Source organism: Malania oleifera, chromosome 11 (genome assembly GCF_029873635.1).
Source record: "Malania oleifera isolate guangnan ecotype guangnan chromosome 11, ASM2987363v1, whole genome shotgun sequence".
NCBI classification, from domain to species: domain Eukaryota; kingdom Viridiplantae; phylum Streptophyta; class Magnoliopsida; order Santalales; family Ximeniaceae; genus Malania; species Malania oleifera.
The window spans coordinates 42,614,539-42,633,540 of record NC_080427.1 but is presented as its reverse complement, the minus strand read 5'-3'; the positions used below and the strand labels follow the sequence as shown (position 1 = coordinate 42,633,540).

Genomic DNA, 19,002 nt, shown 5'->3' with positions numbered 1-19,002 from the left:
CTATCAGGTAAAAATACGGGATTTTCGGGTTACAGTTTTCGAGAAATTTGGGGATTTCGGGTATCATCTCTACTTTGTTTAGAAAACTGTTTGTTTTGTTTAAACTGTGTCATTGAGATGACTATTATCCGTATTTGTATAAAACTATATGCTTGAATTGGAAAACGATATGATTTGCCGTAAACCAAATAAGTGTGGAATATATGGTTGTATGTAATTATTCCAGGTATTTTGTAAAATAGCTATGTGACGGCTAATTACCGCACGCTAATGAGTATAGAAACATGAGTTTCAAAATGATTCCAGATTTTGTGAAATCAGCTAGTAGCGGCTAATTACCGTACGCCGAAATAGCTATGTGGTGGCTAATTACCGTACGCTGCGCCATGTACCAGTGTCAAAACCATGGGCGAGAGTGTCTGGCTCTATATTTGAGGGTGTGAAATATCACCTGTATCTCGGCTGGTCATCGAGGGGTGTGAGCTACACTGTATTGGCAATGTAATCGCTGTGAAGCTTCGGGTTTCGTGGAGTAGTTGCGTATTAGTGTGAGCTACATCGTATTTGCAACACAATCGCTGTGAAGTTTCGGGTTTCATAGAGTAGTTGCGTATTAGTGTGACGACACTGACCGTATGTTTGGGTATCGTATGTACTGGAATGAATTTGTGAAAATACTGGAACTGTATGGAACTATATGGACATGTTTTTGAACTGTATCATATTGTATGGTGGTATGTTTTACGTAAAATAACATTGATATGCTACACACCGTGTAACGACTCGAATAATAATATTATTTAAATAATAAAGAGGGAGAGAAATGAAAATAGTAACAGAAGGAGTTCGTCGACAACATAGCACTTTGGGGAAAAAAGACCCTAATAAATTATCATGGTCTCGTCAACGAATACAGGGGATTCGTCAACGAGGATACAACAGGACCTTTTCGACGAAGGCGAGCTTCATCGACGAGAAAATAAAGAGAGAAGAATTTGGGCTACTCTAAATTTCGTCGACGAAGGGTAAGGTTCGTTGACGAAATTACTTAAGGACTTGTCGACGAGATGACGTGGCTCGTCGACGAAGCCCGCAGTATAAATAGCCCTAAACACATTTTAATCACAGAAAATCAGCGCCGCTCTCTTCTCTCTCTCTCTCTCTCTCTCTCTCTCTCTTTCTCTCTCTCTCCTATGGCCTCTCCCTCTTCTCTCTTCAATTCTGGCCCCGTCAGTCCTTGGATCGACGATTTGAGGCCACCACGACGTTCCTGGCGGAGTTCTTTTCAAGTCTGCCAGTGCGGATCGTTGGTGAAACGAAGTTGGAATTCATCCCAAATCCAGGGTAAGGTCTTTTATTCGGAATTTGGCTTTCTAGCAATTGTAGAAAATGCTATAGACGTAGAAATCATGACATTTTGTTCTGACGAAAATTATTTTCAGGGTGTCGAGTAGGAAACCCTGCGGGTGTAGGACTTGTTTCAGTAGGGGATTTTAGCATGAGTCAGGTAAGGAAGATATGCTATGCTGGGTAATTTTACTATGTTTCAGTATAAACTACATATTTTTATCAGATGATTACTTATGATAGAAATTTATACTGTTTATCATTTGTGTATAATATGTTTAAAATTTTTGTGTGGCTTGAGAATATGGGTATAGTAAAGAAACATGTTTTACAGTATTTCAAGATATACAACCAGTGCTTATGTTTTATAGTAATCACAGAATACCATGATTATACAGTTTTCAGTACCATGACTTACAGATTACAGTTCAGTTCAGAAATACAGATGGTACAATTACAGTTTATTACAGTGTCATGGTTAATACAGTTATTATAGAATCATGGTAAAAGAGTTAGTTGTATATAGAAATATATTATATAGTATCAAACCCTATTGGACCATACAGCAGAGCACGGTACCGTAGCTACAGATATTCAGTTCAGAGTGCAACCACCTATTCAGATAATACGTGGTAGTAGGTCGATCGTATAGTGCCCTAACGTGGACAAGCTCCCCATCAGATATGGGTAAAGGAGGGCAGATCAGACTGAGGGAGTATAGTGGTTTACCCTGGTCGGTGCCAGGGTAGATCCCGCCTACAGGCCGCACAAACCCTATCATGAGGGGTTAAATCATGACACACAGTTATCCACAGAGAAGTTTTCAATTATTATTATGTATATACAGATTTGGAGATACAGAGAATATACTTATGTATATTAGAAGTATTTTGACTAGTAACCTAAAATTACAGATATGTTAAGCAATATGGAATTGGCAGTGGTTTATGTTATTTGTATATTATTCATAGATTTAGTTATACATGATTATATAGAAACAGATTTTCATAGTATTGTAACTCATTTGCCACACACTAGCAATAGCATATTTTGTCTTGCTGAGTGTTGGCTCATCCCAATTACTTTAACATTTTTTAGGTGATCCAAGTAGGCGAGCAGATCAGGCTTGCAGATAGAGGGACCTTAGTATTGCCCTGATATTAGAGTGAGTATTTTTTAGAGTATTTCTATATAGCCCTAGCCAGTTAAGGATATTTTTGGGGGAACAGCCGTACATGTATATTTTGGGAAACATGTTAGCACTCTGGTATTGTATATAATCAAATATGGTTATGTTTATTTGATTTCTACTTCTCACTGCTTCGGTTGATGATTGAGTTTAATCCAGTATGGTATCAGAGCATGTTAAATGTCATAGTATAAAAAAAAAATCCATTTAAATAGCAAGTCGTTACACATTGATATAACCTTTTTTCTTCCTTACTGAGAGATGTCTCACCCCGAATGTACGTACAAATGTTTTCAGGTCCTTCGGGTAGCCAAAACTAGCATCCTAGCATTCGGAAGCGGGGGTGTCATTTAGCTACATTTATTACCTGATTAGGTACGAGTTTTGTAACCGGGTTGTCGTGATGATTTTTGTAGACACCTAGAGTGTGTATTGTAATTATGGGATTGTATATATTTGTGTTGTATGAGTTTGTATATCCTAGTGTTGTATAGACTCTGGTATGGTATGTGTTTATGAATAGATGAAACATTTTTCGCTGTATATTTGATGAGTATGGATGTGTATGTGTATGTGTATAGGGTCTCCGTATACCCCACAGGGTCGGGACCCTCTTATTGTAATGTATCATGTATGTTTTAATTGATATAGAGATAGGTTAAGTTACTATTTTCACACCTAGAACCCACCTCTAAGTTTGAGGCATGACATAAATTTTGCCACTAGGATCCTAAAAAAAATAAATCAGAAACATCAAAATCAACATCCAAAGGAGACTCATACTTAGCATTAATGGGTTCAGACAAATTCACTTTAACATTTTTTCCTTTTCCTTTGAATGATGCTTTGTAAAGATCAACTAGGTGTTTGGAGTGTGACATATTCAAGACTAATGACCTTTTGTTTCACACCTATAGCAAATATTGTCATTATTTTGTACCTTGTTATTTTGTTCAGAACTTTCTTTATTGTTTACCCATTTCCTTTGAGTCATTTTAGCACTTTTGCTTTCAAACTCCAAAGGATGATCATTACAGATCCAATAATTTTTCTTTCCATGACCCCTTTTACCACCACGACCTTGTCCACAACCTTGAGAAAAAATCACATTCACTTTAGGGAATGGTGTTGAGTCAGTTGGACAAGATTGATGATTTTTCAACAAAAACTCATTATTTTGTTCATTCACCAGTAAACAAGAAATTAGCTCATAATATTTTGTAAATCTACGCTCTCGATATTGCTGCTACAGGAGCACATTCAAGGTATGAAAAGTCGAATATGTTTTTTCTAACATATCATCTTCAATAATTTTTTCTCCACATAACTTCAATTGAAAGCTAATTTTAAATAAAACTGAATTATATTCACTTACAGTTTTGAAATTTTGCAATTGCAAGTGCATCCAATCATATCGAGTTTTTGGAAGAATTACCGTTTTTTGGTGTTCCTATCTCTCATTCAAGTTGTTCCAAATGACTAATGGGTCCTTAATAGTAAGGTACTCAATTTTCATTTTTTCGTATAAATGGTGTCGAAGTAAAATTATTGCCTTTGCGCGATCTTACTGAGATGCTTGATTTTCTTCTTTAATTGTACTACCAAGATTCATAGCATTAAGGTGAACCTCAACATCAAGTACACATGATACATAATTTCTTCCAAAAATATCAAGGGCAACGAATTCAAGTTTTGTGAGGTTTAACATCATAAAGTTACTTTGAAAAACAAATAAAAATTCAAAATTAGGTAAATATTAAAATAAAATGTTATTCTCACATATATTTCAACATAAAAAAGATATAGTTAACACATAAATGTAGTTTGACAAAAAAAAAAAAAAAAAAACCTAAAATTATATAGATAACAAATGTTTAAAAAAAATTTACCTTGAAATAATACTAACGAAATTTAAAAGATTCTATTATACCATTAGAGTCTTGATCGTACTTATAACGTGTTATAAATGAAATAAAGATAGAATTATAAAAAAATTAAAGTAAAAGAATTTAGAACTATAAAAATTTAACAGTTTAGTTCTTCAAAACTAAATGTTACTAATCATATATATTTTTTTTTTTCAATTTTAGTTATAAAATATGTCTTATATACACAAAAATTATATTGGCACTCAAAGACCAATTTCATAATAAATGCCTAAAATTATAACTTATTCTCAAGAATAATATACATATAATATACACATTTTACAGCACTCTATAAATTTACTTCATGAAATTATTGACACAAACCGTTCCCCTGATGAAGATAACGTCTAAAACCCTAGTGCCCATATCAACTTCTCTTCTTCAAGCCTATATTTGAGCAAAAACTGTTCGCGGAGAGATCAGATTCTTCTTCTTCTTCTTCTTCTTCTTCTTCTTCTTCCGGGAGAGTTCGTTTTGGATTGAGTCCTGATCTGGTCTCATTGCTGGGGAGAGACAAGGGGCTGAGCTGGTCCTCCTCTTCATCGTCTGCCTTTTCACAGTCTAGACACCCTTCAACGCATACATCCCTATCAGTCTGCAGAACATGGGTAGGAAGAAGAAATTCATCGACAAGAAGAAATCCGCAACATTTCAGCTCCTTGCCCGCGACTCTTCGGACCCCAATTACGACGCCGGACCGGCCAGCGACCGGATCTTCGTCAGGGTAGACAACAACCCTTACGCAGTCGACTCTTTCGACGATGAAAACACCGACAATGTCTCAGGCCATGGCGCCGACGACCCTAGTTCGATATTCGCTGACGCATCCGACGACAAAGACGAAGACGGAGATTGGGCCTTTGGAGAGCCAAGTCAATCGGTGCCACGAAATGGGGTGCCGCGGCCGGGTTTGCCGGATCATGTGCGGAGGGAAATTTTGGAGTTAGGGTTTCCAGATGATGGGTATAACTACTTAGTTCACATGAGAGAGATCAAGAATACTGGAGGTGGTTCAGCTTTTTATCATAACAGCAAGGCGAAGCTGGATCAGCTTCCGCATGATGTTAAGGTTGGTTGTTTTCGAACTGATTAAGCCTCTGTTTACTTGCAAAGAAAATACAGGTCAAGAAAATTAAAAATTAGAACATTTTGAGATTTAATTTTTGGTTTAGTACTGATGTTTGATGAGCGAGAAAAAACTAAAGTGCATATATGATGCACTTTTTATGATACAATTACATTTTGCAGGCATACGATGCTTCTAGAGTACATATTAGGGAAGTGAATGATGAACCAGTTGATAAGTCAATTTACAATGTTGCTGCAAAAACTGTTGGTGTGAGAGTCCAGAAAGCAGCTGATCCTGAGGTGGCTGCGTTGCTGGATGATAGTGATTTGTCACGGTTTGGCTCTGATTTTGAGGAATTGGAAGAGGATTTTCTCATCCAGGCAAATCTTCCTGATGAAGGGGAAGATGTGGTTATAGATAAGAAGTTGAATTTGGTTGAGAAACCTGAGGTCTTGAAAGAGGAAAACAATGAAGCTGATGACCATCCGAGCAATCTGGTTGAAAGCAGTGGATATGACATTTCAGAATCAGTAGATGCGTGCGATGAGAAGACCAGAGTTCGGAACCTTTTGGATGAGCAGTTTGATTTGGTGAGAACCCTGCCTTGTTTGTTCCTTCTGTTTAAATGGAAGAGGGCCCTTATTTATTTAGTTGGTCATTTAGTTTTAATCTTATTAGTAGCTGATGGTATTACATGCATTTTAGGTCAATTCAATACATAATGAGCTTCTATATATTGCGTATATTCAATCTCAAACTAATCCTCGCTTACATCTTTTCTCTTAAAAGACAAAGCCAAGATGGTGTGCTTTGTCTCAAAGTTGTCATATATAAGTTAATTATTTGTGCTTTTGTTGCATGCATTTCTTGTGATGGTGCAGCTTCCTACTTTCACGGTCTCCTTTGACAAAACTTTTCTGTTTAATTGATAGAAAATTTTTGGAAGTTTTAATAGGGAAATGGGGCTCTCTGTTTCTGTGTGGAGCAATGTTTTAAAAGGCAAAGCCATACAGTCATGCCTTTTAACCCTTAAGAGGCAAGGGGTAAGCCTTAAGGCGTTGAGGCATTAGCCTTTTGAGAATTTTATTTTTAGATAAAAAAATCTAGATAACTTGCATATAATTAACTCTTGACTGTAAACACATTAGCACTAATATTTGAGTTTTAAATATCAAATTATTCAATACTAGAAGATAATACCATAACTTTAATTTTTACTAATATGCAATGTTGATGCCATAAATTCCACAAAATAGAACTGAAATAAGCAACAGGAAACAAAAAACATAAAAAGCAGCAGCAGTGCAGCTCTGACTGAGATGCCAAAATCCAGATAACAAAAGCAGAAATGTGAATAAAAGAGATGCTTCGAGGGAAAACAGCTCAGTTTTGAAATAAAAAAGCAAGAAAAAAAAGGGAAGAGAGAAAAGGAACATCAAAGAAGGGGGGCAGAGCAGCAGAGCAGAAATTTCAGCATAAAGGAACGTAGAACTCCTAAAAAAAACAGCAAAGGGAAAAAAATTTAAGAGGGGGTTTGTAGCTCTGACTGTGAGCAGCGCAGCCAGCCAGAAGAGGAAGAAAAGTAAGAAATCTGAGAGTAGCTGAGTAGATATGTCAGGAAAAAGAGGCAGAAATTCCTTAAAAGCGGCAAAAAAAAGGGGGGTTATGGCAGCTCTGACTGATTGCAGCAGAGCAGCAGTCACTGATTTTGGTCAACCAGGAAGAAGAAAATGAAGAAGGAAGCCAAGAAGAAAAAAGTGGAGAGAAGACCTAGTTGATCAAGAAGTAGATGATGATGAAGAAAAGACTGAGTTTTCAATTAAAGCTTGAGAGTTGGCCTTTGTTTGAAGCTCTGCCTGTATCATGAGATGCTGATATTTTATGATATTAGCTTCTTTATATATGTATTTAGAGAATGCTAACTTGTTGAGAGTTGAAAATGTTGAATGCAGGATAAACTATTTATTATACTGTGCTTTTAACCTTTTTTTATACTCACATGCACACAAATCAGATGGTTGAGATTAAATGAGAAGGAAAATGCAAAGGTAACATGTGTGAGGGTGCATCACTGCGCCTCCTGGAGGTCGCCTCGCCTCTAACCCTATAAGGCGCACGTCTCATTGCCTCAGAGCACCTCGCAGCTAGGCACGCCTTTGACTACTATGGAGAGCTATGACATTACAAAGTCCAACTTATTTTCAAGACCTAAAATGCAACTCTCAATTATTTTGGGAAGTTTGAAGTTGAAGAGTTTTATAAATCAACTCATATTATGACATTTCTTTCAAATAAACATGTAGCTAAAATTTTCTAGCCAAATCTAACTTGAGATTCACGCACCTAAAATGTGTAAGCCTCAAGAAAGGGGCAAAAGGTGTGCCTTTTGTACAAATGTGTAAGCTCCACTGTGTAATGTGCTTGCCTTTTCAGGTTTTGGTGTTTTAATATTTACACTTAGCCACGAGGCGCATACTTTGTGTTGAGGTGAGCCGCAATTGAGCCTTCTACAACATTAGATCGGAGCAGATTTGAAGGGATTAAATTTAGTTGAATGTTGCTATGCAGATTGACTCTCTAAACTTTTATGTTATCAGTCCTGACTTGTGTACAACTAGTTAATCGTTCTTTTGTGGAGTTATAATAGCAGTGTGCCACATAATTATTGTCTTATTTGTTGGTTCTAAAATGTCCATTTTCTTCTTTGTTTTTGGCAATTGCACTTTCTACATACCTCTTACATTGTATAGTTTCTTACAGCTAGTACTGAATGAATATGGCACGGATAGTGAGGATGATTATGGTGGTTCGCTAGCTGAAGAACATGCATCCCTTGCACAGAAGCTCAGTGATACCCTCAAGGACCATGTGATGGATGACTTGGAACTTGAAGACAAATATAAATCTCCTGCAGATGTATTGCGTTGCAATGGGAAGCTAGAAAATACAGAATTACTGGACTCTGCTGCTGATGTGATTAAACGATGTGCTGAATATGCTGAAAGGTATGAAATTGAAGATGAAGATGAAGATAAAAGCATGGTGTTTCTACAGGAAAGTAGCAGTGAATCAGAAGATTGGGACTGTGAGACCATCATATCTACATATTCAAATCTTGATAACCACCCTGGGAAAATCGATGCTCCAGAAATAACCAGAAAGAAGAAGCTGGCTGAAACTTTTTCTAAAGCTTTGAGTACCACCATTCCTGTGATAACCCTTCGAGGAAAAGAGAAGCTTCCTGTAGACTTCTTGCCTGGTGCTAGAAAAGCTACTAAAGAGAAGGTGAAAGGTCTCAATAGCTTGAGTACTGAGCCTCTGAAAGGGAGACAAAATGGACAGGAGACAAAGGAGGAAAAGAAAGAGCGGAAGGTGATTGCTTCCTCCTTGTTTCAGCTAATTTTTGTACTTTCCAATAATTGAAAACGTCTTCAGCCTGTTAAATTTTGCCACTGTTTCTTTATGGATTAAATGACCTTTTCTTCTTTGCACAAAATCTTACTGAAGATAAACCAAAAAAGAAATAATTCATTTTCGTCTCTGTATATCTAAGCTGACTGATGTTTGTTGGTTCTGCCTTCCTGCTATAGCCTTATATTTTTTTCAGTGGTGATGTTGAAATTCCTTTCATGCAGGCCGCCGTGAAGGAGGAACGACGTGAGGCACGGCGTATGAAAAAGGAAATGAAGGGTCTGTACAGGTTCGAAGCCAAGCGTGCTCAGAAAGCTGCTGCTGTATCTGCTCCATCTTCCATTCATCTTATGTAAGAATTTTTAGCTATAGCAACTTTGTGTGATTGGAACTGATGTATCAATTAAGATTAGATGGCTTCCCTTCGTTCTTTCATTTTTATTTTTTATTTTATTTCACGTTTTTCCCCTTTTAATAATATATTCATGGTGGTAATTTTTTAATCTATGTTTTTAGGAACTTGTAACTGAAAACTTAAAATAATTATGCCATGTTTGGCATGTAGGATTGGAATGCCCATTCCATTATTTTAATTCCCATTCTTATGTTTGGATGTGCTTTTAAAAGTGAGATTACCTATTCCATGGAATGTCCATTCCCCCAAAAAGTGAGAATGAGCATTCCAACCAAATATTTGAGGAATGCGCATTCTTGCTTGAAGTGGGAATCACACGCCAAATTCTCCCCTACTCACCAACACTCCTCAATCATCTCCTGTAGCTCTTCTTTGCACTCAAGATTGCATCTCAAATCTACATCCTTATTTGAACCATCATCATCTTGAATCTCACCTCTCTCTCTTAATTTTCACCAGCCACTTGGTGAGTTTTTCTCCCTCTCAGTTGCATGTTTTTTAGTTGATTCCTAAGGCATATTTTTTTTTTTTGAAAATTTCCAGTATCCACATGATCTCCTTTGTGAAGTAGATTCAACCTCTCCACATCTCCACTGTTGTGTAGAATCAATCTACTTATATTGAATCTCCATGGATGAACCTAGGGCTCAATTTTTTATTTCTGTTTTTTTCCCCCTATTTTGTTTATGTAAGCCCAACATTTAAGAGGAGCAAATGTTTGACAAACAAGAGGGCATTTGTTCTAGATTTGTAACTTGGCTCACGTAGTTTGATTTGTCTTTGTTCTATCTATAAATACTACAATAATTCTAGGATTTATGATTTGATGTGAAATCCATGCACAATTTGAATATTAGTTACCCATTTTTGGCTGATTGCACACTGCCAAACACCTTAGATATTAATTAATTGCACATCAAATCTTAAGGGTGCAACAGATCTTAGTAGCATCCCATAAAGAGCAATTAAAACTTTTGATGCTGTTTCGAGAACAATATCAAATTATATAATTATAATTCAGCTTTACATGCTAATGTCTATGATGAAGTGTCCTGCTTTGAACTTCTGTTAGACCTCAAAATGGTCTTGTAATCATATATTTTTTTGCACATAATTTTTTTTTTTTTGGCTTTGTGCATGCCTATTTCTTATTATAAATGATTAATTAACTTATAAAACCTAATTGTCTTTGTAGTTATCTTATACTTTTTTTTCCCCAACTTTTAAGCTTCTAAAAAATTACAAAACAATCATGTCATTTTTTAAAATATTTTAACTAATAATTTAGTTTTTTTTGCCCTGCAATGTACCTACCTATTTAATAATTCCATGCCCCAAATATTTTGTACCTATTTTGATCCAGTTGCTACATGGAATTCTATATACAAATCAAACGTGTGTGAAATTTTAGGGAGACGTTTTGGGTATTTAACATATTAGGTTTTGGGCATGCAAAGGATATGTGTAGGTGTACTGTATATGCTTCTTCACTAGTTTGTTGTTTATGTTTGGTCAAGATGCATAGTGATCATTGTTGTAGTCCTCTGGTCCCTTGTTATACTTTGTTACCATCGGATACAATTAAGGATGATCCCCTATCTAGAAAAACTATTCCCTTCCAATTCCCATTCATTTTCCCGTGGGAAAATTCAAACACTTCACCCCCATCCTGCATACTCTTTGGAGATTTGGAGTTCCCATATGGGATTTGGAGTTCCCATACGCTCCCATTCTCTATACATTTAAATTATTTCATTACTGACAAAAAATTATCGCATGCGGGGGCAAACAACTATTAAGAACTTCCAGTTCTCATGTTTGTGCATAAAGGAATCTAAAATACACTTAGATTGACACCAACCATGCTCAGAAAATTTTCCCCTTGCTATCCACTTAGGGTCATGGTTTTAAATAAAGGCCGCGATCGTTATGTAACACCGTTATGTAATGGTTTTTTGGGTTACCGATACCGTTACACACCGCAAAATCAATGGGAAGAAAAATCGCGGCTGTTACGGACCGCGACCATTACGTGAAGGCCACTACGGCCGTTACGTAACAAGACTATTACATCAAAAAATTATTTTATTTTTCACTTTTTCTTCTCACTTTTTCCCTCTCTTTCATATATCATTCTCCATGTATCAAGTGGCAAGAGGGGGAAAAGATTATTAAAAGGATGACAATGATACAAAATTTACTATTTCTTTAAATACTCCCAATAGATGCATTAATTAACAATTTGAAAATACTAACTTGTTAGGAAAATATTTTATTTTGATAATACTAGTTATGTGATATTTATTTTCTATATTTCTCAACCTCAACCTTCTTTCTTTTCTAACTATTTTATATTTGTATTATTAGTATGTCTTATGTGTCTAATAGATTAATGAAGCATATAATGTATTTTGTTTTATTTATTAATTTAGCACACATAAGAATTTATCATAGATAAGAACAATGAGAAGTATAAATACGCACACACGTAATTTTTTTTTTCAATGGTGGTTTAAAACAAATGTAAACTTGTTTCCCTTACCAAATAACTTAGTTACTCGAACTTAAGGATCCAAAATACACTAAAACTCTTTCTAAGAAGGGCTAAAAGCTTAGAAATGCAAGTACGCTAATATGCACAAGGTTGTGCGTGCTTCAAAAAAATTCACAGCTATTACACCCGCTTCCCGTTATGTAACATCCGCTACTCCCGCTTCTTGTTACACTCGTTACCGTTACGTTACGTTACGCTACCCGTAACCGCGATTTAAAACCATGCAATAGGGTTGGCATTTAAAAGACCTTGTTCATCCAAAAAATTCTGCCCCCCTCCGTTTTGCTTTTCATGTATTTGCCATTGTACAAATACAAGAACAAAGCATCATTTTTCACCTTCCTGCGTGACCCATTGTCATTGTATTTAGGACACCTTGTCCTATATTCTTGTACTCAGATCATGAAAAGGCATTTGGTCAAAATCTAGATGGTGTAGGTTTGCACACTGTATGCTACATACACTTCTCTCGAACCCTTAGTCCTCTTATGATGCCCTGCAAGATGTGGTTCTCACATCCAGTTTTGACCAACTTCAAGTTATATTCTTTGCCTAGCCTAAAAAATAAAAAAAATTCAAGTTACATTAGAGTTTGTTTGGTATCATTGTTGTTTTTTGTTTTCTATTTCTGTTTCTCCGTAATGAAAAAATAGATTATAAAAACACATTTTTGTTGTTAGTTTTCTATTTCTGCTGCCGATTTTCAGCTGTTTGTCAAAAAATTGAAAATCAGATTTTATGATCTTTAGTTATTTTGGCAACCTATTGTCAGAAATTTAATGTTCATAAATAGTTTTTTGGATTGAAATTATTCATTTTATGGACTCTTAAGTTAAAACCAAAATTAAATGATCATATGAATTTAAGATAATTAAAATAAAAATATACATAAATTTCGAAAAATAATAAGAAAGTCAATTACAAATTACTTTTACAATTTTCAATTGTCATGCCCAATAAACTTTTTATTGTAAAGTAAATTTTGAAAGTGGAACAATTAAGTAAAATAATTATAATAAATTTTATTTTTATTGTTATAATTTTTTAATGTAATTTTTTTAAATTTTATTATTTTAATAATATTTTTATAGTATTTTGATTTAAAGATGGAAATGAGCATTTTTTTTAATTTGAATTAGTTTTATAAATGTTAATCAAATATATTGCCGGTTTTTAGTTTCTAATATGGTCTTTGGTTTTGGTTTTGGTTTTGGTTCTTGGTTTTCATTTCTCTAATTTTTGAAGTAATACCAAATGATCCCTTAGTTATTTTACTCTATTTTTTACATTAGAAGGGACTTTGTCTTAGATCTCAGCATTCGAATTCTAATGAAGTACCTGCAAACCCCTCTATTATCATAAAGACTATAGCTGCAAATTCCCCTATCTATAGAGTTCTTCAGCATGAAAATATGCTGTGCCAAACATATTTTCTATATTATTTTCATTTGACCACTTTCAAAGCAGAAAAAAACTCTTTACCTGAACAAAATATGATATACAGCCTTGTATCCGGTTATCAGTGAAGGAAGAGATTTCAAATGGATACCAGCTCCCAATAACAACATTTTGGTCATGAAAACTCTCAATTTTAAGTGAGACTTGTCCTCAGCTAAAATATGGTCATTAAACTCCAGAAAACCTGCTTTGCTAAATTTTATGAAATCAGCTTTAGAGATTTCAAATGGAGACCAGCTTCAAACAGCTTTTTAGTCTCGAAAACTCAATTTTAAGAGGGATTTGTCCTCAACTGTAATGTATAGTCTTTAAACTCCAAACAGCTTGCCTCATTAGATTTTGTGAAATAAAAAATTTATTGCCCAATTATCATGATCATGGAATGCATGGAAGCTGTGGAAGGAAGGTGGCAATTTGCTAACAGATTATTGTTTAGGGGAGGATGTTAGAAGGGTAAAAGTTAGTCATATTGTTCCTGCTGGGGAAGTAGAGAAAAAATAAATACACAAATGGATCGAAAAAGAAAGTTGATTATCTATCTAAATATTAATCCAAACACGAAATATGCATTTTGTTGGAAAGAAAAACTGGTAATTTATGTGTTAAGAAATAATATGGTGAATCAATCATAGGCATTAGCTTAGTAGGATATATAACAATAATAACAACAACTACTTGCCTTAAGTCTCACTAGGACTACAAATGAGCCGAGCTGAGTTTTAGCATGTTTAGGCTTGGTAGAGGAAAAGTTCAGCTCGAGCTTGAGCTTAGTTTGGTTTGAGAGCAGAAAGTCGACCTTAAGCTTGGATCGAGATTTAAATTATTGGCTCAAGCTTGACTCATTTGTAGGCTCGGGCTCGGGCTCGGGCTCGGGCTCGGGCTCAACTTGGATCATTCTTTTAGTTTACTTGATTCTTTAAGCTCTATGTGTAGGGGCAATGTGCAACTTCCGAGGCTTGGTCCTTGGGCTATAGCCTTGGAATTGGCTTGACCAACTTGTAATAATCACTTAGACCACTCCAAACTTTATTTGACCCAATTAACAAGCTCATTATCGAGTCTCTTAACAAGTTCAATTCAAGATTAATAAATGAGTCCAATCGAGTTTGTCATCAAGCTGTTCACAATTCGAAACGAGTCAAGCCCAACTATGTTCAGACGCTGATCATTTACTAAATGTGCCTGAAAATTGGGATTGAGAATTGCTCATTTAAATATTAAATGAGCCGAAAGAACTCTTACCAAGTCGATCTCGTGAGTGACTCATGAGCATTTTGGTTCGTTTATAACCTTAAGTCCCACTTGGCGGGGTCACCTACATGAATTCTTTTTTGACAATTCACTTGATCGAGGATATTTTCTTCCTCTAACTTAAGAGCTATTAAGTCTTTCCTCACTACCTCATTCTAGGTTAGTTAGGCATACCCTTGCCTCTTTTAATGATAAAAACAATAACTAGCTCACTCCTCCTCACAGATACGTTGTTTGGTTTGCATTTCAAGTGTTCAAACCATCCAAGCCACTCCTTCCTCATCAACCGGTGTTGTGCCTAGTTTATTGCATGTGTCTAAATTTATCTTTTAGAGGCATACCACACATCCACCTTAACATTTGTACTTTAGTTTTTTTTTTTTTCTTAACATATTATTTCTTAGTTGCCTAACATTCTTATCCATAAAGCATGATTGGCTTTATTGTTGTCTTATAAACTTTCCTTGTAATTTTAAGAGTGTTCTACAATTACACAACACACCTGACATACTTCTCCATTTTACCCATCCCGCTTTAGCTTTATAGATCACATCCTCTTCAATTTCTTTTTTTGCTTGCACAATAGATCCAAGATAACGAAATGTACTAGTGCTATTAATTAATTGATTATCAAGTTTAATCTTTTCTCCAATACTCCTCCTTACGTTACTAAAATTACATTTCATACATTTTGTCTTATTTCTTCTTATCTTTAAATCTTTAGACTCTAAAACGATTCTCAATAGTTCTAACTTAGATTCCACTTCACTCCTACTTTCACCAATCAAGATAATATCATCTGCAAACAACATGCACCAAGAGATCTTGTTTTGGATATTCCAAGTGAGTTCATCTAAAGCAAAAATGTAAGGGAAGTAGAACCTTGATATACACATATTGTGATTGGAAATTTTCTAGACTCCATTCCTACAATCCTAGCGCTAATCATTATTCTTGTCATACATATACTTTTTGACCTTAGTATATCTCCTGTAGACTCTCTTGTTTTCTAAAATCAATCAAAGAACTTTCCTAGGTACTCTATCATTGGTTTTCTCTTTAGGTCAATAAAAACTATGTGCAAGTCCATTTTTTTCCCCTAAACTTTTACATTTATCTTGTTGAAAGATAAATAGCTTTTGTTGTTGATCTCCCAGGCATAAAATCAATTTAATTCTCTAACACCCTTGTTTATGTTATTTTTTTGTTCAACTATCCTTTCTCATAGTTTCATCATATGACTATAATCTTAATCCCCGATAGTTATTACAATTTGAATATCACCTTTGTTTTTGTATAAAGGTATAATGTACTTTTCCTCCATTCCTCCGACATTTTCTTGGTTTTTATAATAGTTAATTAACCATATAACTTCCTTATTCCCTAAACATTTCCAAACTTCATTTGGTATGCTATCTGATCCTACAAATTTCTCACTTTTCATTTTTTTGAAAGTCATCGTGACTTCAGTGATTCCAATTTTGCAAATAAATCTTCAATTTTTTTTCTTTTCTTTTCCTCATTTGTCACTTTCAAGTTCAAGCTTTCAGTTAGGTTTTTATTAAACAATTTATTAAAGTATCTCCACTACCTCTCTTTTATGTCTTCTTTTTATTTTTAGTTAAGACATTATTATTCCTATCCTTTGTACATTTTACATTACCTAAATCTTTACATTTTCTTCCTCTAGCTCTGCTCACTCACACCATAGGAAGAAGAGTTTTTCGGGATGACTTTGGTCATCCCCTCACGGCTAGAAAATCGCCCCAAAAAGTATTGGGGACGACAAAAGTTATCCCTTACGTCGTCCCTAGAAGAGTTGTCCCCAAAGATATAAGGGACAATATGTTGTTAAGTTGTCCCCACATAGGGGATGACTTGTCCCCAAATGAAGGACAACTTCCATCCCCTAAAATGTGGAACATAGAGGACCTCATTGTTCCTATAACTGTTGAAATGGTACAGCTAAATGTGAATATTTGGGTACAAGTGTCGTCCCCTATATCTAATTTTGAGAGTAGTGCTCGGTGAATTACGATGGGAGGGGTTGCAAAAGGAGTTAACTATTCTTTTTGTTTTTGTTTATTGCTGATTGTTTATTTTATTTTTTACTTTATATTCTTTTTGTTTTTGCAGTTTTTATTTTTCCTGGTGGATTTCTTGTCTCCTTACATTGTAACTTCTCTTTCTCAATCTAATATACTTTCTTTTATTATCCAAAAAAAAAAAAAAAATCTGAGAATAGTAATTGTCTGCTATTACTAATTCTGGGGACAGGTGATATCTGATTATCAGAACAAGGTCCCACATCCAAGACCAGCTTTTGGGAGCAACTTTAACTCTATTAATTTGGTGCAATCCGTATGCTTATCATGAATAACATGGTTTTTGATGTCCTCAACCTATCATTAACTCCACATATGATCTCACATTTAATGGAAGAAATTAATGCAAACAACAAATCATTTTCCTTAGAATAAAGAAAGTCAATGTTCCATTTCAAGTTCTTAATATATTATTCAAAGTACAATCTTTATGAGTCTCTTATCATTTAAAATAAAAACGCCATGAGTTCTAAATTTCCATGATCATATAGTGGAAATTGTTAACAAAACCAATCTTCAAAAGGTTCTCAGTGCTCAATATACTTTATGCTGTCCATTTATTCAGACTAGGCACCACTGCCATCCTCCTACAAATATCAAAAAACAAAATGAGCTTAGCGACTCCAACAATGACATTCTGCGAATGCTTAATTACTTAAAGGCAATGTTAGAAGCTATTGATTCGGTCACGTCCACACAAGGTATAAATTGGAACCGGGGAATTAACTTCAAAATTTTTTAGACTGCCTCACTCCAACATGTTGTCACAACTTAAGATTTTTCTACCAAGTTAAAACAAGAATAAGTAAATTGAGCACAGCTCCTGAAATTTGAAGTGGAAGCAAACAATTCAACTCCCAAAAACACGTTTCTTCCAAATTCTCATGCATTCATGAAACCTACCATAGTTTGGGAAAAAACCAACTTGAATTTCACTAGGATCTCATTTGTTCCTTTGAGGAATTGAAGGGAAAAAAAAGAGGGAGCAGGTCTTCTTGGCTGTGTTTTAATAGTAATGAGTCACATTTTCATCTGTTTCAATGGCTTGGAGCCTATGGAATAAGTTATTTAGACTCTTTAAGGGAGTGTTGGGTGTGCCCATGTTCGTTGGCAGAAGGCGTAAAGGATTATGTCTATTCAACCCAACTCATCAAACCAAGACCGAATAATCAGGAAAGCTTCCTAGAAATTAGGCATACTGGATTAGGCATGCCAAAGAACCAAAGAACTGGATTTTTTGGCTGCTAAATCGATTAATGATTCTTCGAGAAAAGAAAGAATTTGTTTCATGTGTTGGAAATATAATAGAAGGAAAAATATTTACTAATAAAATTAATATTAAATAAAAATGCAAATACTTATCCGAAGCTAAGGTGTGGAAGGACTACTGTCCTTAAAGTCAATTTCGCACCTATGGAGAATATTTTTTTGTGCATATAGTCACTTTGTGCACAACTTTCAGGATTACTCAACTAGCTCAGTTTTGTTGCACTCACAAACACCAGAGCTATAGAAGATGAGTGTCATTTAGTTACCCAACAAAATATAAATCTCAAGAAAGAATAGAAGATGAATTTATTTCGAAAAGAAAAAAAGGTATCTTGAAATGAAGCTGGATCACAGTTTATATAGGTAAAATTAAGTATAACTTCCAACATTATATATATAGAAACGTTAAAGTAGTAATTAATAATTTTAAAAACGTTAAAACTAATATATTAAATTTGACGTATATTAAAATAAAACCGATGGCTGTTAAACAGATTTTTTTTTTTTTAATTTGAAACATCAAACATTAATACAGTAATACCAACATCATTTGTTCTGCATTTATTATCATCAAGGATATTAAAGAGCATGCATAGTGCTAGAATACATCTTTAAAAAACTGTATTTACAAAACAACATTCACTTAGAAATTCAAGTGTTGAATAAGTATCATTGATTAGTAAACACGGTGCACAACTTAACATAATAATCAAAACTTGCCAGTTTATATGCGATTGAAAATGATACACAACTTAACACAGGTAGTCGCCATATTTTGCCTGTCTTCTCTGCTCTTAGTTTTTAAGTACTTAATTGGACCATGTTAATGGTTTATGCGCTTAATGTTGGTCCTACATCATGTTACATTGAAAAGGTCCATCATCAAAAACTAATGTTAGAAAAAGCTGCATCATGTTCTCTTCTCCTCTCTTCTCTCTTGTGAGTTTATTTTTCTCTATCCAACCATCCAATCCTTGAGATTGAGTGAGGAGGGTAATTGAGGCAT

At 34.8% G+C, this 19,002-nt stretch overlaps 1 protein-coding gene across 1 annotated transcript; it reads left to right on the top strand.

Moving 5' to 3' along the window:
• The first annotated feature begins 4,755 nt into the window (after nucleotides 1-4,755).
• LOC131167863 (uncharacterized) lies at nucleotides 4,756-9,537 on the top strand. Its single transcript, XM_058126875.1, has 4 exons — nucleotides 4,756-5,533; nucleotides 5,713-6,123; nucleotides 8,294-8,905; nucleotides 9,169-9,537. Exons 1-4 carry the CDS (start codon nucleotides 5,069-5,071, stop codon nucleotides 9,298-9,300), a joined length of 1,620 nt encoding a protein of 539 aa, XP_057982858.1. The 5' UTR covers nucleotides 4,756-5,068; the 3' UTR covers nucleotides 9,301-9,537.
• Nucleotides 9,538-19,002: the final 9,465 nt, after the last annotated feature.